Raw genomic sequence first — 25,900 nt, 5'->3', positions numbered from 1 at the left:
ACATTTGTATTATGAAGATCAACAAAATCTACTGACCAGAAAATTTTTCTTGGGAGGGTAAAATAATTTTTTCCCCGGTGTGATATGGGTACTAGTTAGCTTATGTTACTAGCGACAAGGCATTCTGCACTGTTGCCTTAGTCATTTCGCAGCCTTTCTCTGAAACTCCATGGCTGTGTCTAAACTAGCCCCCAGCTTTGAAGGGGGCATGGTAAGTAGGGTGTTGTATTCCTAGCCTTCACAGCCTCCTCTGGCAAGGAGTTGTATTCCCTATAAATGGAAGTACAAGTTGAATGTCTAAAATCTGTGACTTTCTGATCCAGCAACATCCATGGTCCGGCATGACTACAGATGTTGCTGGATTAGAGAGCCCCACAGCGCTGAGGGTTGATGGCTGAAAGCCTTCCCCCACCACCTTGGCAGCCAAAGCTGAGCCAATTATGGGGGGGGTTGCAGTTGCTGGCTGGGCCAGCAGCAGTGGCTTATGTTGAGGCTAGGGAGCCATGTCTGGGACTGGAGAACAGTGGCCTGTGGCTGGGGCCAGAGAGTCAGGCCCAGGAAGCCACAGTTACGGCCAGGGCTGGGGAGCCGAAGCCATGGCAGGGGTCAGGGCCAGGGCTGGGGAGCCTGCGGTTGGCAGCCAGACAGTGGCTGGCACAGGACCCTGGAAGTGGGGCCGGAGGCCAGCAGGGGTTTGACTATCCTTGGTCTGCAAAATCCTGAGTGTGCCAGATCAGTGAGATAGAACCTTTTATTATTTATTTAGGTATTAATATAAAAACTGAAGACTCACATGTTTAATCTTTGACTTCGGACTGTGTTAAATGGTTGGACTCTTTCCTAGAAGGCCCTTGAGCACCCTTTATTTAGCTATGTGATTTATGAGTTGAAACTTTGTACAAATGAAAAGAGAAGCATGCAGAGCAAAACTGACAGTAATTACTTCACCAATGGTTATGTCACTGGAACTGTGAAAGAACTCTGCAGTTGATACAGGAGAACAGGTTGAGCCGTGGGAGACTATTGGACTGCACTACAAAGTAGAGGGGACAGATTTTTTTTTGCATTGTTTTGGCTTGTATGCTGTGCCTGTCAACAAAGTTTGCATGTGTATAGGTGCACTAACATTTAAACTGATAGGTAACTGTCTTCAGCTTATGTTAAACTGTCTTCAGCTCAGTTCTCTGACAAAACAGGCTGAGTTTGAGGGAGGGAATAGATGTGCTAAAAATGGGGAATCAAAGTTTTAGAATTTTACACACAAAAATTCAAGCATAACTTGCCCACTTCATCACCAACCTTATCCTCACAAATCACTGATGTATACCAATGACTCACTTTGCCTCGAAATAGTCATATAACTATGCATATCATTGCGCATGCTCATTTGTAGTTACTGAGCACCCAGATTACAATGTATAATTCTGCAAATTTAATCCAAAATTTTCTGTGCATTTTACCCCCTCTTTGCCATCTTCCAGTTAAATTATTCACCAAATATGATTAATTTGCCATTATCAGTAGTTTTTTTTTTTTTTTCAAAATATGGATTGTGGTGTTCCTCACATTTGGGATCCAACCCATTAGTGCTGGCTCATTATCCTGTTGCTACAAACCACTCAGATTGATGTTGCCCATCCAGATTTTGTGAGTGGGTGAATTTTGAAAGTCCCCACAAGACTTTTTGAATGTTTCAACTGTCTTGAAATACCATATAAGTTGTTAGAGTCATCGTAGCCTGACATCATGTTATGATACAATATCATGTTACAATGACCTTTGCAATGACATATCTGCATAAAATGGTGACAGAAAGACTTTGTCAGTGCAGAGCTAATAAAAAGACAACCCTAAACAGAAATTGAACAACAGAATCACAATGTTTATTTTAGTCTTCCCTCAACTGGCAGCAAAAGGAAGCGGCACTGCTCATTCTAGTGCATCAGTAAGGAAAATCAATTTAGTGAGAACTACCCATGTTTCAATCCAAAACATCCATATGGTATTGGTAAACCAGAAGTATGAGTTATCTACTCTTGTATACAGTCTGTTGCTATCAGAAACCCAGCCCAGTCAACATGTTGTTTCTGCAGCTCTGCCAGGAAAAAAACAAAAAGTTGATATGACCATGCTAATACCTACTTAGCACTATCAGTCTGTAGACGGTCAAAAAGTCTTATAACACTACCAGTGTTCTGAGTCTAGTCAGAGTTGTAAAGGACCTTGTACCGTGTGGAACGTTTCCTAGCTTAACATTACTTTATTAGGTATGTTAGATAAAGAAGCTAATTTTCAAGTAATTTTTTGGTTACGTTCATGACCGCATATTAGAAATTGAATGCAAGATTTTTTAATGTTTGATAAATATTATATCTATATTTTGATAAAATAAATATCAATGCCACCGGGAAAAAGATGCTTCTGTCTTCTGTCCATGGTTCATAGCCTACATTTCAAATTAGGCTGAGAGAGATACGTATGGGCTGAGCAAATGATTTGTTCTGTTTTTTCTAATCCCAAATTACTTAATTATTTCCAAAATCCCTTTATTTTTACTCTTTTGGTTCGTAAATCTAAATTGTAATTCCTGTGAACAACATAGTCTTTATATTGAATGTATTTCTCAATTGTGTGTTTATACAGTTTGACTTCTGGGAGTCTGTTTACTGCAGCTGCACTGTATTCTCCCTCCCTTTAACCATACACAAGACAGGAAAGAAGTAAAGAGAACAGGTCTCTACCTGGTTGACTGGCAGTGTGTGAGCATTCTTTGTTTTATTTCATCTAGTTAGTCGCCCTGCGCATGCTTGCAATTAAGTATCAGCATCAGTGGCGGAGATGGGTGCCGCGAGTTTTAATATATTTTTTTTTTTACAGGTTAGATAGATGTCTATCAGGGATGGTTTAGATAATACTTGGTCTTGCCATTGGGGCAGGGGGCTGGACTCGATGGGCTCTCGAGGTCCCTTCCAGTCCTAGTATTCTATGATTCTATGATCTTCCCTTTTCACCTACACAGTGAGAATTCCTCCAGACCTTACTCACATATGCTGTCCCATTTTCTTTAGTGAGATTATACACATGAGTAAGGGCTGCAAGGTGAGGTCTGTTTTTAATAGGATACAGAATTATCTATATAAATATAAGCTTTTTCTTCTGCATGGCTTGCCCCAGTACTCGGTGGTCTTTCCAGAAATACTGATACCAGTTTAACAGAATGTCTTTTCGGATGTTCTTCTACTCTTATTTAAAACGTGTTTTTTCTCTCTCTCTCTCTCTCTTTTGTGGAAGCCTTTTAGTATTAATTCTCCAGTCTCGTTGCTGCAAATCTCCCAACACACTCATACTGAAATTCATTTTTATATATCTCCCCTCTGATATGATTTCATTTTAATTGTCTAGGAAAAACATACATTACTGCCAAGTAAAAGAAGTAAAACATTATAGTCTTGCACTACTTCCTAAACATTCCAATCAGTTTGAAATACCTTATCTACTCTATATTTTAGAGAGTTTGTCTGTTTGATCAGGAACTCATCGTAAACAGTAAGAACTAGAACTACCAAATTCAGTGCACAGCTTTCTCTTGTCAAAATTTTCATTTCTTCAAGGGTTTGGTTGTGCCTGGAATGGGATTGTTTCTCATAAAACCAAACAGAAAAGAGAGAGAATCTCCAAATCAAGTACAGTGCTCAAAATTGATATAAATGTGAACGAATGTTGAAAGTCTCTGAACCAAGATGAGCCAGAAAACAGAGTGAACCTGGAATAGGACTGATTCAATAAATCATAAAGAAGAGAGGTAAAAGGGAGAAATTTGGAGTAGTGCTCCGTTTTGGCACTGCCAAATCAACGCTTAAGTTTTGAACAATACAAAAAAAAATTGGTAACCAAATTAACCATAACATTTTTATTAAAGCATCACAAATTATAAAAGTTTATAGTGATGAAGAAAAAAACACATGATGGAATTCTAATTTAAAAAGATTTACTAAAAAATATTAGTGGATAAATTTTACCAATCCCCTTTTTAAGAAAGACAAAGATGTGGCCATACTAGCCCTCCCTTTCGGAGGGGCTATGATAATATGGCACTTTGGAAAATGCTAGTGAGGCACTGCTATGAATATGCAGCACCTCATTAGCATAATGGCAGCTGTGCGCTCTTTGAAACTTCCCTGATCCATTTGGTTTTGGGAAGAAGGAGCTTTTAAAATAGGGGGCTGTTTCAAGAGGCCCCTGGCTACATAGGCGTCGTGCATTTTGAAACCAGCACTTTCAAAATGCACGTGGCTGCCATTGTGCTAATGAGGTGCTGCGTATTCATAGCAGCTCCTCATTAGCATCTTCCAAAGTGCCACATTACCACAGCCCCTCTCAAAGGAGGGGCTAATGTGGCCACAGCCAAAATAAAGTGTAACTTTAGAAAAATAATATTGTAGTTTTGAAAAATACAATAATTTAAATTAAGCATGTACATTTTCCTTTTACTTTCAACTCCCCCACCAGCCCATGATTAAGGATCCAAGCAATTCTATGGAAATCTGCTAGTTTTGAATAATGTAATTGCAGGCCATGTTGTTTTATAACTTCTTGGTTCACAAACAAAACAAAACAACATAAAAACCTAGCCTTACCCTTGCCTGCCAAAAAAGCATACTGCTGGTCTGTAGGATTCAGCTGCAAGCAAAATTATACTTGGCAGTAGGCCTCAGGTGAGATTTTCAAAGGCATTCATATCCCTAGACATACTTTCAAAAACATGTAGATGCCTTTCACTGATACCAGAAATTTTAATTTTCCTTTTGTTCCAAAATGGCTGAAAGGCTTGATCAAAGATCCAAAATGTTTATCTTTAAGACAGAAATAGTTCAGGCCACCTGATCCACCTGTTACCTACCTGGGGCTCTGGAGAACAGGTCTGGGGACACTGGCCTCGAGGGGGCCTGGCTTGAGGTACCGGAGCTGACCGTGATCACAAGTGGGCCCCCTCCTCTGAGTTGCTCCCTGGCTCTGCAGGTGTGGTCTGGCTGGAGGGTCTCAGCTGTTCCTGCGGGTCCGTCTCCCGATTGGTGTCGGGCCTGTATGTGTCGACCACCACTGACGGCTCAGGGATGTCCTTTGGGCCGAGGAGCTGTTCCAGTGCCTGGTAATGCAGGCACCTCGGGCCGGCCCCGGCCCCCAGTCGCCTGCAGGCATCCCTGGCCTGGCTATAGGCCTGCCTCAGTTCCTTCACCTTTGAGCAGACCTGAGTGGCCGTGCACTGGGGATGTCTCCGCTTCTGCAGCCCCAGTGACAGCCACTCAAACGTGGCTGTGTTGTGGGGCTGCCTAGAGGCCAAGGAGGTCTTTCACCTCAGCCTCTGTCCAGGAGGGACCCCTCCTTTTCTGGCTCTGGCTCTCTGCAGGCAACCCCTTGGGCTGGAATGAGGGGGCCTTCAGCGTGAGGTCCCTGGAGTTGGGTGGCTTGCCATCCAGCTTATTGGCTGTGTGGTGCATCCATCTGGCTGCTGGAGCGTGTGACAGGCAAAGCTCATGCTCCTCAGGCCCTGGGCATGCTCTCAGATTCTTGCATGGGGTTTCTGGGGCTGTGCGGCTTTAAGGGGCTGGTCCAGAGACCATAGAGCCCCACCAGGGCTTGCTAGTGTGTCTCCGCACTCCCCAGAGCCGCCACCATGGTGGACCTGCAATTTTGAAATTGTGGGCCCAGAGCATCTACACATGCGCTATCTCGAAATTTGGTTTCGAAAGGGGCCGCTCTTCCCATTCCTGGATGGGAAGAGCGGTTTCGAAATTTGAGCCCCTTTTCGCCAAAAACAATTTTGAAAGAGGCTGTTGGGCGCGTAGACGCTCCACAGCCTCTTTCAAAATTGGGCCCCCTTTCTAAATTAATTTCAAAATAAGGGGCAAGTGTAAATGCACCCTAATTGTTAAAAGTTAAGTTACCTATTGAAGTTCTGTATTTGCAGCATGAAATTTAAGGGCAAGAGCAAAACAGATTTTAAGTGCCTAGGGCCTTCAGATGACGCTCGGAAGTTCCAGTATAAATCTGCCATCATCAGTATTCATCAGACTTCTATATCTATTTCATAATCTAATGGAATCGTTTTTCATGACTTAAAGTACTGCACTGCAATTTAAAACAGCTAAAGTTATACATGTTTTTCTATTTTAGACTACGAGTTAGCACAGTGTGGAATCTCAAGAAAATTACTGTAGTGAGTAACTTAATAAAATCTCCCTTCTCTACACACTCAGATGGTAATCATTTCAGTGACATGATAACATCACAGTTCTCTGTGTTATGTAATAGCCTGAGTAAGAGATTTCTCTGGCCTGATGCTCTACTATCTCCTTAGCTGGTACTAATATTTCTGGACACACGCACAACCTATTGAATATTATTCTTTGCATAATGTCATAGCTGTGTTTGTCCCAGGATATTAGAGAGACAAGGTAGGGAGGTGATATGCTTTCTGGGGCACATTTCCTTTTCATAATTCATTCAAACTGTGCAAGTTTTACTAGGATTATCTTGGATGAACTGTGTTAAATCAACATCAGTTAACTGTAAATAATTCAGGCTGTACATACAAAACATTTTCTATAAACTAAGAATATGAGGAAATGATGGTAATCAGAGAATACAGCATAACCATATAGACAGAAAGATTTGAGATGTTCACTTGTTTAATGTATCCCCATTTTTTTTTAATTTTTAAGGGTAAGTGTGAAAGATAAATTTCACCTGTTTATAACCAACCAGACTTAAGTCTGCCATAAAGAGAGAAAGCTATATCTGCTTTATTCACAGATCTGTCTTTTCCATAATAGTTCTTGTTCATTTGGACTATAAATGAATAAACAGTAATTTTAAACTGTATCTTCCAATGCAATATGGCATACTGTTTTCCATATGTCATAAACTTCAATACTTTGGGATTGAAAATAATCTGGATTTAGTTTGGGCCAAAAGTATTATAGGCGAGAGAATGAAGTTTAAATTATGTCTTGATTTGAGTTGATCAGAAAATATCATGAATATTTTTCTTGTTTTCATTTAAATTATTTTTCAACAGAAATTTTCAAAACAGCTCTAGGTATGTGGCAGAGTGATGTCACAATGCAGTTTTTTATTGCATCATAACTACGTAGCAATCTGTGGTGCAAAGAACACTTACAAATGCTGGCAGCACATTTGAATTTGGGATATTCTACTCCAGAAAAATCAATGCCCCTTCACTTTTATTACCTTCTTCGTACCTCCACATAGCGCATTTGTATCCTTTATTATAGGAGCCACAACTGCTGGTGCTCCTGTTCCTCCAGGATTGGGAGCAGTAATTTATTTACTTTTGGGTCAAAGCACAAGGCAGGGATAAATAAGGGACATCCATTATGGATACCATTTTTTCAAAAGTAAGTTTACCTTGAAACCACATCCCAGGTTCTTACCAAAGATTCTGTCATCATTCTACCTGAAGCAACTCATCCACTTTCCATCATTCTTCCCCAAACTGCACTGGAATAAACAAGAAGTGCTAGTCCACACCATTCATGTCAGAAAGGAATTAACCTTCTATATTGAGAGAAGAAAGGCCTTTTTGAAAGTCATGAAAGTTATTCATCCCAGTCATGAACACTCAAAAGGTGAAGCCATCTCTAAACAATCAAAATGGATCTCCAAATGTATCCACTTCTGATACCATCACCAACAGCTACAACCCACATGTGGTTATGCCCATAGTATACATCTGCAAAACAGCAACTTTAGGCATCAGCCTACACATTCACATAGCATTAAGCATTGGAACAACATTGATATTCAGATACTATATTTGGATTTACCATCCTATCAGTAGCCACAAATATGACTTCAAAGATCCCTCCTTCCCCTGAGGGATGCTACTATATAGTCACCTAAAGTGGAACACTCACAGAGACACTCCTCGAAGAAGTGTTTGAACCCTGGTGCAGTAACAGATACTCTTTAAGATGGTTGTCTTGGTAGGGAATCCACTACCCTCCCACATCCCCTTTACTTAGGAATTTCAGCTGGGAGCTCTGTGGGAAGCAAAGGAACCAAGGGGTGAGGAGGTTGGCTATGTGGTGCTATGTAATCAACTCAGGCAGCATGAGATGGGGCAGCACATGTCTGGCCTAAGCAGCCATTACTACTGCAGATTTCTGATTACAAGTGCAGAGATCTGAACATCTAAAGTGGAGCGCTCGCAGGGTCAACCATCTTGATGAACCTCAGTTTACTGCACCAGGTGAGTCACTCTCTCCACACTTTCTTTACTGAAAACATCTCCCTTAATGTGTCTTAGGACTATGTTAGCCTTTTTTCACAGCTGCTTCATATTGGCAGTCATAGTCATACTTTTGCTTTCAACTGGTAAATCAGCTTACAGAAAAAATCATAATCCTTAAATACATGATCTTGCACTTTGCGCTATTAATCCATCCCAGATTTCAAGGTTGACTGCATTTTCTCTGTATTCTGGTTGTCCTGCTTATTGACAGTACCTTCCAACTTTGTATTACCCACATTTTATTGTCGCAGTCCTGCTTTTTGTGCCAAGTTCTCTAATAAAAATATTAAATAAGATTGGTCCTAGTTGCTCCTTGAACTTCACTGGCAACCTGCCTCCACTCTGACATTTAACCTTTCAGTATGACTTTTTGAAATCTCCCTTTATCTAGTTCTTTATTCACCTTTCAGCTCCTGTCTTAATTCCCATCTTCTGCAGTTCATCTGATAACTTCTTAGATGGAACTGTATGGAAATGCTTTACTGACATACAGATAGAATAGATCTACCGCACTTCCTTTGTCAGGAAAATCTGTGATTTTCTCAAAGAAGGGATTAGGTTGGTCTGGCATTATCTGCCTTTTTAAAAACTATGTTGAATTTTATCCCAATTCCTGTTTACCCTTGCCTTTAATTACTCTTCCTTTCAAAATTGTTCTAAAACTTCACATACAATTGAGATCAAACTAGAAGACCTGTAGTTTCCCATGTCATTTCCCCACTCCCCACCCACTTTCTTAAATGTATTAGCAGGGCATCGAGTACAACCCCTGAGTGTATGAGCTCAGAAGAAGTCCTTACTATCTGGCTTGCAATTTCATGTGAAAATTCCTTTAATATTCATGGATGGAGACTATCTGGGGCCTGCAAATCGGTCCATTTAACATGTATTAGTTTGGCTTCTATCTCAGATGTGGTAATTTCTACTTCAATATCCTTGTTCCATTTAGCCACCCTGCCACTGTGCCCAAATTCCTTCTCATCCTTTTTTATAAAAGAGAGAGTATTTGTTTTGCTCAAATTATAGGTAAATGATGCCGCTGACTGTCTCAGGGAGGGTGTTCCTCTTTGTGCTTCTGAACAAATGAAGGATTGTCTCAACCCCAAAATGACAGAACTCTAGTGTGGTTTCTGCACAGGTCACTTGCAGAATGTTACTGAAAAACTATTAGAGGAACAGAAAGGAAGTTAACATCACATTTATGGACAGTATGATGGCTTTAGGCTCAGTGCATCAATCAGCACTGTGGACACAGCTACACCCAGAATGGAGTGCCAGAGGATTTAATGTGCCTAGAGGAGAAAACATTCCATGGGACATTTAGCTGTGTGATGGTGTAGCATGGTAGGCTCTGCAGCTGACTCATATCTCCAAAACTGGCTCTGCTTCTACTGGTAGTGTATCCACTATGCTGTTTGAGTTCCCTCCACTGACTCCCATATAGTTCTATGTAACAACATTAATTACAGTGTCACCTGGGCTGTAGGTCCTCTCCTCAAACCTGAGCGAAGCAGAGGTGTTTTCTTAAATTAGGTCTCTTTGAACCTGGGCTCATCTGCCCTGTTGCTCTCTCCCTCTTCACACTTCCTTCTGATGTCTCTTCATCAGTCTTGAGCTGAATGGCTAACAGGCTCACAAACTCACCAAGCTCACAAGCCTGATTGGACTAATGAAAGGCAATTAGTGAATCATTTTCTCTTGGGGCAATAATTTGTGTCAGAGTGATCAGAATGCAGGGTCACCTATTATTCTCTGCACTCTGCTCAATAATTTCAACAGTTGTATTACAGACTGGTTTTCAGTAGAAAGGGAATAGAACAGAAATGTTTTCTCTGACCTACACAATATAATGTTCTAATAAAATTGACTGGTGCCAAAGTACGAAGTATAGCATTTAAGTACTCACTTTTAGAGGATCTTGAGTATTCAGCTGATATTCCTTTATTTGGAGAGACTATTAACAAACTACATCTAATATTGGACAAGCTGCAAAACTTATGGTCCTTAAGATCAAAGGTTATAGAGACAAAGCTATGCATGTTTCCTATAAAACAGAAACAGATAACCCAGAAACTCTGCCTGTAGAGGGCAATGATGTTGAGTGGGTAAATAGTTTTAACTGTCGGGGTAAGTAGTTGATTGACAGCCCAAGGGTCTACATCCAAAGCAATCCTAGTATTGGATCAGTCTTCTGCCAAAAGCCTTTGTTCAGATGGCATCATGTCTGTATTACAACTAAGATACAAGTGTTCAAAGCAAGAAGGACGAAAAGCCTGTTACATGGAGCAGAAACATGACTGTTTAAAAACAGATGAAAAGGGAAAACTAAATGGTTTTCATAATAACAGAGAGGAAGCCGTGCTAGTCTATACACTATCAAAACAAAAAGCAGTCAAGTAGCACTTTAAAGTGCTACTTGACTGCTTTTTGTTTTAAATGGTTTTCAGTAACAGCTTCATGGTATATTCTTAGCATCAGTTGGTTTGACTTTGTCACCAACAAGGTGTTACTTAAACGATCCTGGCAAGTTGTAGGCTTTCATTAGATGAGAACAAGATAATTGCAGTGGTCAGCTCATATTCAATAGGCAGAAGAAGATACGCTTTTATAGAATTTTTATAGAGTTGAGATGGAAAGAAGTGTAGCAGTAGGTGAATTCAGTTGGAAGATGCAATATTGAGAGGTTTAAGAACGGTAAATCTTCCTGTACCAATTCTTGTGGAGGGAAGAAGACTTGCAAGGGATTGTTCAAGATGAGTGTCCATTCAGTGCATTACCACGGCTTTAGCATAGCATGGGAATCTGCCACTGCTGATCTTTAAATATAATTTGGAGTGGATTTCTATTTGCTTTTCTTTTAGTAGCCCTACTTTTAATTGTTAGTATCATTCATGGGGATTGCCTTGTGGTTTTCTCTCCCCTTTGGCCACTAGTATCAAGTTGCAGTAAAGCACTGAGACTTTCGTGTCTGTCTTTTTTTTTAGGGGGTTATATTGCCATTTTTAATAATGTTGTTGGTGTAAAACCCGGAGATGATAGCATGAGTCCTAGGATGGTGTGTATCAGTGTCTATCAAATCATCTTATAATATCTTTTGCCTTCTCTTTTGAGTCAGGTAGCCCAAGTTCTCAACATTTTAATCCATATAACCAAACCGGGATCAGATAATGCTGAGTATACTTGCCTTTTGAAAAGAACTAATATTTCTTGGTGGCCCATTTTTGTACTATAGAGCATAATGAGTGCAAATTGACCATACATCAGCCAGTCAGCTGTATCAGAACGTGGTGGCTTCTCATTATATTACTGTGGCATATTTCTGGGTGCTAACTAGTCTCAAGACTCTTTTTTTTTTAAATAAAAGCCTAAATAATTGGCAATGAAATAGAAATCAAATTTATCACTGTTATGTGTCTTAGACTTCGAACATTGCAGGTCTCTCATTTTGACCAACACACTGATCACATATTCTTTCAGATTTAGGCCTGCCAACAGGGAGGAGCAAGGGGAGAAACCGCACAGGGGCCCACTGCTTCAGAGGAGCCTGGAGCTCCCAGCCACTGCCTCTGATACTGTGGCAGTGGCGCCAGCTGGGAGCGCTAGGCCTCTTTGAGATATCGTGGAGATGTTACTCTGCTGCTCTGCCTGGCTTCTGAGGGTTGTGGGGCAGCATCATGCTCAGGTGGTGCTGAGGGCTGACTGCCCTTGGCCCCGCTTCTTCTGCCCAAAGCTCCACCCATTACAGGGGCATGAAGCCAGGTCTCCACGCACCTTCGCCCACATCTGTGGTGGCTGGTGCTCCTGCTGTTCATATTTAATATTTATGTAAATTGGAGAGGGCCAAATCTGTGTCAGAACTAGACATAGAACCCAAATCCCCGAAAGTCTTGTCTGTGTACCTTTCTGTCTCTCTTATCGCCTCCAGTTCAGCCTCTTTTGGTCTCAAGGGCCCATACAGTGTCTCTGAGAGCAATGACCTCTTTGCACTGAACACACACGCACGCACGCACGCACGCGCCACCTGCTACATTCAGGGTAGTAAAATGGGTAGTCACCTGCTCTGCTGTTCAACTTCTTCCTGTGCTGTTTGTTCCTTTGCAGTGTTTTTTGTTGGGTATGTTTACTCTTTGTGTGTATTTCATGGTTTTTGGCAGGGGGAGCATTACTGAAGCATAAAGAATTTTTATTAAGGAATTGGGCTCTCACACTCCCTCTCTAAACTTGCCTCCAAAACTCCTGTGTTTTGCTAACTTTTTTGGTTGCTTATGAACTGGCTTTTTAAACCTCCATTTTACCCGAGTTACAGCCAAATCCGCATCAAGGGATCCTAAAGGAATTAGGGATTGAAGGATGGCAAGCTAGAGGATGATTAGGAAACTCAGCTTTGCCTACTGGCCTGCTAGGCTCATCACTCACTCCCCTAGTAAGACTACACTAAAAACTTCTTCCAGACTGGCCGGGGCAAGAAAGCAAGCACAAAACAAAGTAGCAGCCAACAAACTCATTCTAAGAGTCACATTGTCATTGCTCCTCCTTCACCAGGAAAAACCTTTGCAAAACTCAGCTGTTTGTTTTTCCAGTCCAATAGTCATGATGGCTAAGCATTATGCATACGTGTATACTGGGCATATCTTCCTTCCTGTTCACATACCATCTATTTTACCCTCTATTTTATGCCTTGAGTGTTGAAACAAGTATGTTGGCTCACTGATGAAGAACGGGCCCTTTTTATGTGAGTTAATTCTGTGTTTCCATTTCCTCTTATAAATCCATCTGATGAAACATAAATTGTGTAGTGGTATTATGAGTGCATTTCATTTACAGTAAACTCTTGTTTAACCAGCATTTGAGTAACTGGCATTCTCAAATAACTGTCAGAACTCCTGTGCACTCTCTGTCCGTATCCCCTGGTGGTGGCTACGAGATACACTGTAATAAGTTGGCAGCAATAAAATCTCATTGACTAAGTAGGAAGCCGCTCTCCTAGAGGTATATTTAGATGGTGATTGACAAACCTCACATGTCTTGGCATCCTGTTCCCTAAAGAAACTAAAAAGACATGCTTAATCTAGCCCCATTAATCATGTAGTTAGCTAACAATTTAAAGAGATAACAGGCACTACCTCTCTGGTATGAACCCCATGTCTGCCTGGGTGGACTCCGCGGGGAGCTGCCTGCTCTTAAAGGGGAAAGCTGGCCACCGCAGGGGGGACCCACTCCAGAGCCAGCTGCAGCTTCCCCCATGGTGCCCACACCTTTTCACTCTGCTGTGGGCTCCACCTTGGAGGGCTTTGCAGAGCCCTGGGTTGGGAGATGGCAGCTGCAAACCTGCCTCCTCCTGCCCATGCCCATGGCCAACCTACAACAGAGCACAGAGCCAGAAAGAAAAGTACAGGGAGGTGAAGCTGAGGTTTATGTATGGCTCTGTCCCTTGAGGGGTGGGGGGGCGGCATCCCACTCAGTGCTGCCCTGCATCCCTCCATGCTGAGTGTGAGTGCAGATGGCAGGCTCCCCTGCACTTCCCCCCAGCGTGAGTACTGAACTCTCTCTTATCCAGAATATTTACCTGTCAAACTCCCAGTCCCATGGATGCTGAGTATCAAAGAATTTACTGTATATTATTCTAGTAGGCTGATGCACCACAATATGCCAGTGTTTAGGAAATGTACCGAGAATATGATTTGGATGCATTGTATTTCAGAAGTTGTTTAAACTGGATAAACAAATTAGATATTTAAATAGAAACCTGTGTAGCCGATGTGGGATATCAAATTCTTGAGACTTGCTGCTGTAAATAATGTGGTTGAAGGATACATGTGTGAAAACGTAAGCCATTTTGTAACCTCAACTTTGATTCTCTAATACAGTTTTGTAATGAATTATATATTGTAACCAGCCTGTTGATTTTAACAAACTGATAAAATACTCCATTAGAGTATCCAGTTGTCTTTGTTGTGCTGCTGTAGTTTGCATAAAATCTGGGAGTTGAGGGTATTGTGCTAGGTGTTAAAGTTGTTTGTCTGGAGTCTGAGAGAGAGGAATGTATTTAGTCAGTTAAAGGACACTGTCAAGGTTTTGGAGCATAAAGATATTCCTAGCTTTAGGGCAGTTGTGTATGGAAGAACTTACCTAATATTGCAGGCATTCTGATGCAACTTCTTTACTGCAAAGGAACATCATATCATGCACTGGGTACCGTCAACAGTAATTTTATTTTATTTTATTTTATTTTTCAGAAATTGTGAGCTATTCAGAGCTGAGACTTCTTTCATTATGTGTGTGTACATTATCTAGTACATAAGTGGGAAATACCATAAAAAAAAGATGATAAAAATGGAGCTGAATTTAATAACAGATTCCTGGCTGTATTCAACAGTAGTGAAGGAGTTAAAAAGTGCAAACTTGGGGCTTGATTTTTCAGTTGGCTATGTTCACTTTGTTCTGCTCACACAGTTTAAAGTGAACTTCCCTGTTTAAGAAATCCCCCGGGGACTTCTCCCTGTGTAATGATACATTTCAGTGAATGTGAAGTTGGGAGTGGGGGCTTCATCGTGCATTACCACCATCTTCCACACCTGAGCTGGCATAAAGAGAAGGAGACGTGAGAGGAGGGAGAGCCAGGTTCTGTTCCACCTGATTTTCTGCTGGCAGAAGCATTATTCCAAAAGCACCTACATGTTTAAGTGATGCCAGGGTCCATCAGAATGGAATCAGGAAACGGTGACCACCTCCCTTTATTCATGGCATCTACGCTCCTCTAGAGACATTTATTTCCCCACAACAGTGAGGAGGAAAATTCTTTCAGCAAGATAGTGTGTTGTGTGACTCACTATAAAGAAGCCAGAGAATGTGAACATCTTTAAATAGAAAAAAAAAAAAATACTCGGTTTTACTGATGATACTGTTCCAGTGGTTTATGTAAGGGACCGAAACTGTGATCCTGATCCCATTTCTGGCCTTGGCTAACATTGTGACATTGGCTAAACCACTTAACACATCTCTAAGCCTCAGTTTGAACCATTTTACAAATCTCTGAGTCTCTCCATAGTGTTGCTGAAATCAGGGATCAGACTAGCTGGGTAAACAGTATGATGTCCCAATATATTTTTCTTGCAGCCTCTACCTTTCCCAGGCTGCTCTTCTCCCTGCAGTTCAGACTTAAACTTGTAATTTTGCATTTGTAAATTAAATCACATGCATATCTATGTAATACAAAAATACTTGACAAGGAAGATTCAGTCAATGAAAATTGTGGGGGTTGGGAGTATGGTGAAAGCAGGCTTAAGGGTAAAATGCTGCTGATTACTGTCCTTCTAATTCAACCACTGGCTGAAGTATATCGGCAGTCTGTTTTTTTAAGTCTTGCACCATCATTTCCAGTCCCACGAATTTGCACCTTTCACAGACATGATATTTATTACATGGGAAAAGATGGGATGTGTAACTATCTTTCTATGTACCACATGCCTGTATTTTTTCATCTCATTTTAAACTAATTTTGGCATGTAAGGTTCTAATTTGCATTGTAAATCGAATTCATCCACTTTGTTGGCCAATTAGGCTGTACACAGTTGCTCTCAAGAGTGTAGTCTGCCAAACAAACATAGGAATCTAGGGAATTCTGATTATCGTTGAGGCCATGGGATCATGAAAGCAAGTGAGGGCTCATTTTTACCTAAAAAAGGTGAGAAAAACATACTATGTGAATGCCCCTTATAACCAAACTCTTACAATACCACCTTTCTCTAATCTCTGTTTACTGTGCTCTGACTCAGTTCTGTTTTTGCCAGCATGAGGCTCACGTAATGCAAGCAGATGCCACTACCTCTTAAACTCTGATAGGATGGTTATGTGGAGAGAAGAAGTCACAGTGATGCATGTGCAGGGTAGAGTTTAAAGGGAAGCATGCCTTTTTATTTATAAAGGTTAGAAATGAAAGATACAGATACTTCGTCTTTTACTGTTCCTTTCATAAACTAAAACTGAATTGCTAAATTGTCTTCCTTCTGATAGTCAAAGTTCTTAAATGACAAAGTGTCTATGTAGGCAGGATAATTTTACGTTACTTTGGTGTGAATTCTTTTATCATGCAAAACTTGGAAATCCACTTCCTTGTTTGCTCAAGCCAAGTAGGAAGCTTTCCCAATGACATGAACTGCTTTATAACCTGATTTATTTAACCAGAAAAAAAAGTCTCTGGCTTTGATAGTTGCAAAGATAACCACCCAAGCTTGGAGTAGAAACCAGTGCAAGAATGTTTTCAGCTTTATTGTTTCAGCTGTTCCTTGCAGCTTTAGAAATCTTCAACGGATTTAAAAATTGAATATACTCTTTTGTCAGTTTTCACTGCTCTTACTTAGGTGCTGGAGACAAAAGTGAAGAAACTGACCAGAACCTGTCAGTTTCATTCTTCTGATTCTTTTCCAAACTGTGAGCAACAGCACAAGCAAGTACTGAAGCTATTCACAAAAATGCAGAACCCTAAAAGTGAGGCTGGGAATGAAATGAAGAATGAAAGAAACACATCCATTGTAGCATCTGAAAAGGCAAGGAGAGAGCTGAGTAGCAGACACACACAAACCCCATATTGCAACAGCCTAGGGCCTGGGTGAAGGTCAATTAGACTGGTAGTAACCCAAGCATACACTCATTCTGTTGACAGGAAGCCCTAGAATGTGATATGAGAACTCAAAGACAGAGAATAGTCCTTCTTCAGAAGATAGGCCCTTCATCTTTGACAGCACAGGCAGGTATAGAAGAGGAGAGACCACAAACTGAGTTCAGAATAGCCACATAGACTGAATCCCAGCACCTGAGTGAGAGGTTCTCTTTTCACCAGGGTTTTGCCTATGAACAGAGGAACACCATCTTTAGTATCTGCCCTGGCTACTAAGCTTGTTCCTCAGGATATTAGAAGATATTTTGTAACATGTCCAAACCCCATGTGAGTGGTCATATATATTCCGTGATTGTGGATTTTGTATAGTAGGTCCTAAGCTTTAAATTTCTAGCTTTTCGCATTGTAAAGAAAGGCTTCCAACTGTAAGTGGGATGGACTACTCTCTTCCTGATTCTGAAACAGTAGCTGTGAGAGGACAGCACTTACTTATTAATCTCAAGAGTGTTGACTCTGAAACATAATTAATTGTAAACGTTAACACTTTCACTGCTACTAATCATTTTAGTAGGCACAGTTTTGTATTGTTTGTTTATCCATTATTGGTTGAGAGGCATCTATTTGCTATCAGATTTCTTCCAGCCTTCTCCAGTCCTGCCTAGAATGGGAAAATGCCACCTCTCCCCTTCCCCTTGCCAAAAGATTCAACTGCCTCTTATATTTTCTCTGGAACCAAGAGTCCAAGCAGCCACAAGAACCATAGGTATGTGCCATTGGCACAGAGATCTTTCATTGCTTAGCTTAGCTTTAAGATGATTCCCTTTAAAGTTATTTGGAGTCATGCATCTCAAACCTTGTCCAACTGTTGAAAATTTATGTTCACACTGATCATCAAACTTTACATGTTTTCCTTCCACAGTATAAAAATATTCTTTAGGTTTTTCTATATTTGCATTTACTTGTATACCAGAATGGTTTAAAGGAGTAAACATGGGGCTAGGACAGGAATTTCTGAGTTCTGCTATGCCCTGTCATTATTCGCTAACTGGATCTGAACAAGTCATTTAACATGTTTGTTTGCCATTCTATAAAATGGAGGTACTTACAGTAATCACTTAGCTCCCAGAGATGCTATGAATTATTAACAAATGTTTGTATGGTGCTTTAAAGCTATAAATAGAAATGTAATATTTACCTCCTGAAGAGTGTTTTTCACTCAAAGATCCCAAAGTGCTTTCAAAGTAAGGAGGGGTTAAGTTGTCTGTTTTAAATATAGCAGAACTACAGGATAGAGATTGTGTCTTATCTAAGGTCACACAGCAAGTCAAGACCCATGTGTCCCATCTAATGAATTATGTAATTTGTTAAATCTGCATTGAGGATTTTGAAGTAAAATGCCCAGATTTTTCTTTTTATCAGTGCTTGTTCAATAATCCCTGATGGTAATATATGCAAGAACTACTTGTGTGTTTTGTTTGTTTTTCTGGTTACATGCACAATCACCTTGTGTGGTCATCACAAGCATACCCAACTGCTTGGGCAAGATCAATTTTAAATTAGAAGTCTACATCGTCATTGGTGTATTTGTCAATCAATGTTTGCAGTTGTACAGTAGGATTATGTGGCCAGAAAACCTGCCATTATTCATTCAGAAAAATGCGTTACTACTGCCTCGGCTCAACTAAGCTTGACTTAAGGAATTGCCATAGTATGCTTTAAAAATATTAATTGTAGTCAACCCCAACCAACCACTACTGCATTTTTTAAATAGGTCATCATGTTTTCATGTGCAAAGCTTGAAGTTCGTAATTTGCAGTGGTTAAATTATTGTTCCTTTGTTTTCCTTAGTCAAATACAGGAAGCCACTCGCATTTGACTGTAGTGGGTGCTGAGGAGGGAAATGAGACAAATCAACATTTGGAAAGCAATAATTTAATGTCAGAGTTCCTCAATGATGTACCCTTCACCCTAGCACCCCATGTGCTAGCAGTACAGGACAACTCTAATGGCCTTCCAGATCAATTGCTCTCCTACAACATCAATGATAATTTAGCAAGATTTTGGTATGATTTTACACTTGAAAATTCAGTGCTTTGTGATTTATAAAAATTATTTATCTTTCTCTCCCTTTGAATTTTGTTCCTTGATAACTTGAAGATAATTACACCAGTATTTTGTTCTGTAACTTAACTACTTAAATGTTTTTGTGGTGTGTCATCTATATAACACATTCGTAAAAACTGAAATAATTAAAATCTCATACTGTGTTATTCCTTAATAGATCGTCTTATGTTACTCTTAAGTAAGTTATCTAAAATACTGAATTTGCTCCTAAAATAGTCTAACAGAAATATTAGTTTTGTTTAATTCAGAGTAAGAGAACCATCCATCAGCATATATATTGGTGACTATCAATAAGTGGACTGTAAGTGCAGACAATTCATTATTCTCACTGTGATTTCTTGGACTTCTGCAGCATTTGATATTTTATCTGAGGCCACAAATGCAAAGCCTGTTGTACATATTTCTTTTAGATTAGCTTTGCTCTTTCCTGGGATGGAAATGAATCCTGACTCTAAATAAAGTCATGCTATTTTGCTTCAAAATAGGCAACCAATGCTTCAGTCTTGAATGCTGTTTTTTAAAGTTCTAAAGAAAGTCTACAGGTTTAACTTTCTTAGCATGATTGATAGAATGTACCATACCCAAAGCATAAAACTTGTCAGTTTCTCCTTTACCAATAGACCTTGCTGTCTATCTTACTATGTCACTTCAGTCTCTCATTCTTCTTTCTCAAGGGTTTACTAACAGTCCTGCATTTGCTGGTTTTTTTCACTGCCACATGTGTTCTTGGTTTATGCATAGATCAGGTTTTTTTTTCCTTTTTAACCTCTGTGCCCCTAAAGAAAGAAATCTCAGGATATGTACTTTTAATGGTCATAACCTTGTTTCTTAATTGTGGCCCAAAGACACAGATGGCAGTGTTTAACTACTAGAAAACATTAAATTGTTCCTTACCCAACTAAATACCTAAACATTCATTTCAAGCCTTGAGTATCCATATTTTATTACAGCTAAAACCTAGCTAAATAGCTGCTGCCCAATGAATTGCTTACTGACGTAACTTGTGATATATATGACTAATTCTCTGTGCCATATGCAAGATTTAATTTGTTTTGACTATCAGAAAATGCTTATTTACTGTGCCAACTGTAAGTGGCTATTTTCTTAAGAAATGTGTGGCAGGATATGTAAAACCTACAGATTTTCATATTTGTGTGCTTTTAATGTGTTTAGGATAATAATACGGCAAATAATAGAGAATCTATGTTGTAACCACATTTTTAAATGACCATGTTTTCTCAGATATTTTTTCTTGAAAACCTGTGCATTTCATTAGTTTGTAGTCTGTGCCTGTTTATAAACATGCTTTGAGCTACTTGTTTCCAGAGAAAATATATATTGCACTTAAATAAAAGCTGTGGTTAAGCAATAAATTAACATGATGACTCTTTATTTTTAAAGCTGTAAGAGAATGGCTTTATTATCTAGTTCTTGTGTATGTAATACATGGTAGTTAGGATTATCCCAACAACAAAGGGGTGTGGAGAGGAGACACAATGAGTTTAGATAATCAAGAAAATGTTCAGTGCCACTAACATATCAAGGATAAGAGCCTCTTTTTTAAAACAATACGGAGCTTTACATTAATAACATTATGAATAATCCATTTCATATTTTATTTTCTGTTTTCTGCCCAGAGATTGCAGTGGCACATCTGGCATTGATGACACCATATTCTGAGGTTACTTTTTGTGATTCAGGAAGTGCTAAGATTTCACACAGAGGGAAAACAGGCTTTTTAATAAGTTGATTAGAACCTATTTCTGTGCTGAATTCCCTGGCTAGTGGGGACGCTAATTAAGTTCTGGTTTCAGCGCTAAACTCAATTCTCAAGTTTCTTTTGCATTTAACCTTTAAACTTTTACCTGCCTTGAAAATGGCATAATCCTGTTCATATTGTTTTTCATCCAATAACAGATCTGTGTCCCCAACTCAGCCATTCCAAGAACAGAATTGCAAAACAGAGATGAGTATCTGACAAACCCACAGAACTGGTTTCTTTCCACATTTGTTGATGTTTAAATATACTTTTTTTTCCACTTGTCTATCCAGCTACGTAAGATATTTTATAACATTAAAACATACTCATTAGAATCCTCTCAAATGCTCAGAGACTAATAAGTCTTCAACTGCACAGGGAAAGCGGGGGGAGGGAAAGGCAGATGAGCACAGGAGAGTACAAATCCATGACCTGAAATACAGCTTGTAGTTCAAACATTTCATCTATAGCCATAACCGTATCTGTTTGGAAAGGTAAAATTTACATACAACAAACATCATCATTACCCTCTCTCTAAAAAGATTAGGGACTCAAATCACTCTCCTGAGTGACATCATCCATAGAAACTGTATACAGAATCCTAATGGTATCCAGACAAAGTGAATTTTCCCAATGGGAGCTGAAAAATACACCCCCAAAAATCTATTAGGAAATAATTAGATTTATAGGCATTAGCTCCTGATTACTTGTCTGCTACTATTGTGATACGATATTACATCATTAGAAAATAAAGGTTTTAGAATATAGCTATCTCTATTCAAACCTTAGTCTGAAGAGCGATACGTATCTGTGTATGTGTCAATTACCATATATGTTAAATTGTTAGTAGATGGATGTACATATATTGGAATGCATTTATATTTGTCACTGGTCTGTCAATTTAACAAATACTGAACAGTTTTGTAAAATGGGGCTTGACTATTTATTTGACTATAGGTGAAGAAATATAATTTAACAGAGCGTACAAATACAATCATTTTAATAATTCCAAAGCAGACATGGTTAATATTAACACGTTAATTATCCTCATGTATCATAGTTGCCTTTGTTACACATTCTACAAACTTTCTGGAAGAATTCAAAATAATGCTTTAAGCTGATTTTCTGATTAAGTTTTTAAGTTACAGTATCAATAATATCTCAAGATAAGAGAAGCTGTGTTATCTCAAGAGCTAATGCTTACAGGCATTTAGGGTCTGATCCTGTTTTATTGGCAACAATGGAAGCTTTGCTGTTGACTTACAGTAGGTAGAGTAACAGAACTTTATTTTTAATATATAGTTTACCCTTTGCAGGGGAGTCTTTGAGTTTTATCTGTGATTAATAAAGTCTTATTTTGCAAAGGCTGCCCTGCATAATGCCTTCTTATGACTATTGTTATAAATCAAATTTAACAAAACACCTTTTGTTTCCTCAAAAAAAGATGTGACTATAAGTCTTCCAAAAGCCCTAATTTTAAAATGCAGGAAAACAGAGCAAAGTCCACATACTCAATGGTAAATCAAAGAATAATTGCATCCAGAGCAGCCCCACGGTAGGCTGATTACGAACCAGTCCCTGCAAATGTGTCTTTAGCAACAAGCAAAACCAGAAATGGAATTAGACAATAGGGTGTTCAAAAAATTGGCCAAGGAGACAACCACGTACGCTGTTGCTGCTACTTCTTGAAAAGTACAATCTGAAACTTGATATCTCAGTGCTGAAGCTTCCAAGTTTTCACTTTGTATGGCTACATGTGTTAGCTTTAGTCCTAGAACCAATATAAAAGGAAGGCAAAGAGCATATTCAGCAGTATAATTACTTGGTATTTCACACTGATGTACAATGTATATGTAGTTTATTTTTTTTAACTTCAGCAATATCTGGCAAATTGATGGAGAAAATGTAAATTCTTAAGAGCTACAAGATTTTATCCAGGAAGAAAGCATTGTTTGCATGAAAGAGTAGAACGTATATCAGACAGTCAACTTTTTGTGAATAATACCTCTTTCAAACATTCTTTGGGTTGTCTCTTCTCTCTGCACTACTATGGGGAAGAACTGGACCTGAAACTATGTGGGTTACAAGCCATTTCCTTCAGAGGATTATTCTACCCATTCAGCAGCAACAAAGTAACTCCAAATTCCCAGGGATTTTTATTTTTTGGCAGCAGTGGGAGAAAGTTCTTCCTTGCACCTAAGCATTGCTAGGGATATTATTATTACATTAACAAGGTGGCAGAATTAAAAGTAGAACTTGGAAAAATGTCTTGAGCTAGTGACCAAACTATTAAAGGGGAACTTCCCTCTCCTCTTTCAAAGGAAGGCTCTTCTAGCATGCTTTGCCGGGCAAGAAGGCTCACCAGGAATAAGCAAGAGACTATAAAAAGCAAAGCATGCTCAATGTGTCTCCAGCACTGCATTTGTGGTGGGTCCTTTCGCTGAACATTCTGAAGGTACGTGTGGTGATTTTAGCATTTAGTATTAGGCAGACATGGTTTGATTTATTCTTATCAATATACAAAAAGACTCCTAGCAGTGGCAGTGTTTTTTATCTTTTTTACTTCCCCAGTATTTACACCATTAGTCTTACATGTTCCTTACCTGACAAATTAAGTCTGGTAATTATCCCCTTCATTTGAATCACCTCTGAAGAATTTCAGACTTGGGGACCTTATTAGTGACTCACAACTGAACAGCTTTTGTAGTGACATGGTCTCCTTCAGAACAGAGACCCATCCCAGCCTTCATTCCTCTCCCCTTCTGCCATCCCACACAGATCCATTTGCACAGCTTCCACACTATTTTTTTGCCTTTCTTTTGTCTGAATCAAAAACAATGTAAAGAAGAAAGATGTCAACTTTGACTCAAGCAAACATGCGTATCTGATGGTGCACAAATTCTCTGTCCAGATTTCCTTTGTCCTGCCAGTCACTTATAGGGAAGATGTTTTCAAATTAGTGATATTCAAGTGGATTTATATGTGTATTGCAGAAATGGACATGGTCAGAAGCAGATCTGGTCCTCTCAGAATTATAGTTCATTTAAGCAGGTTGCGGGCTATATCTGGAGCACAGAAATCTCATGAAATCTTGGCTGATATTTGTAAGACTGCTCTCATGCTAACAGGTATGTGCAGCTAAAAGCAAAACATTTTCATGCTCCTGTATTTTCATATTTGAAAGTCCCATTGAAGAAGTGAGATCCAGGCTGTGTCTACACGTGCACGCTACTTCGAAGTAGCGGCACTAACTTCGAAATAGCACCCGTCACGGCTACACGCGTCGGGCGCTATTTCGAAGTTAACTTCGACGTTAGGCGGCGAGACGTCGAAGTCGCTAACCTCATGAGGGGATCGGAATAGCGCCCTACTTCGACGTTCAACGTCGAAGTAGGGACCGTGTAGACAATCCGCGTCCCGCAACGTCGAAATTGTGGGGTCCTCCATGGCAGCCATCAGCTGGGGGGTTGAGAGATGCTGTCTCTCCAGCCCGTGCGGGGCTCTATGGTCACCGTGGGCAGCAGCCTTTAGCCCAGGGCTTCTGGCTGCTGCTGCTGCAGCGGGGGATTCATGCTGCATGCACAGGGTCTGCAACTCGTTGTCAGCTCTGTGTATCTTGTGCTGTTTAGTGCAAGTGTGTCTGGGAGGGGCCCTTTAAGGGAGCGGCTGGCTGTTGAGTCCGCCCTGTGATCCTGTCTGCAGCTGTGCCTGGCACCCTTATTTCGATGTGTGCTACTGTGGCGTGTAGACGTTCCCTCACTGCGCCTATTTCGATGTGGTGCTGCGCAACGTCGATGTTGAACATCGACGTTGCCAGCCCTGGAGGACGTGTAGATGTTATTCATCGAAATAGCCTATTTCGATGTCGCCACATCGAAATAGGCTACTTCGATGTAGGCTTCACGTGTAGACGTAGCCCCAAAGCACTATCAAATGGATGAAGCTCTCTGTGGATGCAAACTTTGATAGAAGAACTCTCTTATGGGTAGAATCCTCCGTATGGTACTTTAGTCTCTTGTTCAGATATACTCAGCCAGAAACAGCTGGTTTGCCTCTAAAGTTTTCTTTCCTTTAGATTTTCACTAATTCTTAAGTCCTTCAACAGCACTATCTGAAACTTCTAATTCCTTTTCTCCTACTGTCGTATCTGAGAACCTACATCACTGTAAGCATGGGTGCTATATGTGGGACATCCTTAGCTATATTTTTTTCCCAGTCACTCACTTTCAGGATATTACAGTGTTGTTTAGTTCTTTATAAATAGCTTTTGTAGTAATTCCATGTTTAACCATTAAGTGTTGTAAGAGCCTTCAGAGCAGTGCTGTCTGGAGCTTTCTACCAAAGGACAAGTCTTTCTCCTGTGTCTCTTCTTCTGTCCTTTGGCTGCATGGGAAAGGAGGGTGTGCACTATGAGTGTCAGAAGATAGGAGAAAAGAAATTGAGAGAAAACACAATTTTCATTGCATAACATTTTGCTGTAGAAGACATAACTAATCAAAACTCAAAGGTACAAATGAAATTTTGGAGTAGTTTGTTTTATCTTTAGCCTCCTTTTCTGTAGGCCTGTGGTGCAAACACTTTCAGCATACCAAAACATGAGGGTAAATATTCCAGAAAGGATTTAGTACTTACCCATCAAATAGCATGAAGGAATAACTAAAGACAGTTAGTTTTTCCTTAATCAGGAAACACAGTAGGCATACATATGAGCAGAGGGAAGCATAGCTTATTGGCAGCACAGAATTGTTTTTTTATAACAAACAAGTAGGTGTGAAGATTTCAGTGTGTGTAGTCTAGCTTATGAGGACTAGTTGGAAACCTTTATTCATAGCAAAATACAGCATCTGGTGGTGTGGATGGAAGTTGTGATAGGCCCATAACTATCCAATAGCTGCAGTGCAGAGAAAAGAGCGGGCTTCGTTCAGGTTGCTAGTTTAGTTCAATTTTATCTTTGTTGCAAAGATAAAATAAACTCCTGAGGTCTGAGATCTTATTCGCAAGGGTGTTTTGTAAAGACAGTTGACATGAACGTTGGTATTAGGACATAAACTGCTTAAAAGGAAACAGCAAACATATATGAACTTCA

General features: G+C 39.9%; 1 protein-coding gene across 3 annotated transcripts in view; it reads left to right on the top strand.

The window, feature by feature from the left end:
* UMAD1 (UBAP1-MVB12-associated (UMA) domain containing 1) overlaps positions 1-20,419 on the top strand; it is a 108,580-nt gene extending 88,161 nt beyond the window's left edge. For 2 of the 3 annotated variants that reach the window (XM_074986207.1, XM_074986208.1), the window contains exon 4: positions 18,780-20,419. In XM_074986207.1, coding sequence (XP_074842308.1) covers positions 18,780-19,037 — 258 coding nt within the window. In that variant the 3' untranslated portion in view covers positions 19,038-20,419. Of the gene's footprint in view, positions 1-6,174; positions 6,218-18,779 lie in introns of all 3 variants that reach the window. The other variant, XM_074986209.1, reaches the window with a different exon arrangement.
* Positions 20,420-25,900: the final 5,481 nt, after the last annotated feature.

Source organism: Carettochelys insculpta, chromosome 2 (genome assembly GCF_033958435.1).
Source record: "Carettochelys insculpta isolate YL-2023 chromosome 2, ASM3395843v1, whole genome shotgun sequence".
NCBI classification, from domain to species: Eukaryota; Metazoa; Chordata; order Testudines; family Carettochelyidae; genus Carettochelys; species Carettochelys insculpta.
Note: the sequence above shows the minus strand (reverse complement) of the source record. Positions and strands in the feature narration are given on the sequence as shown.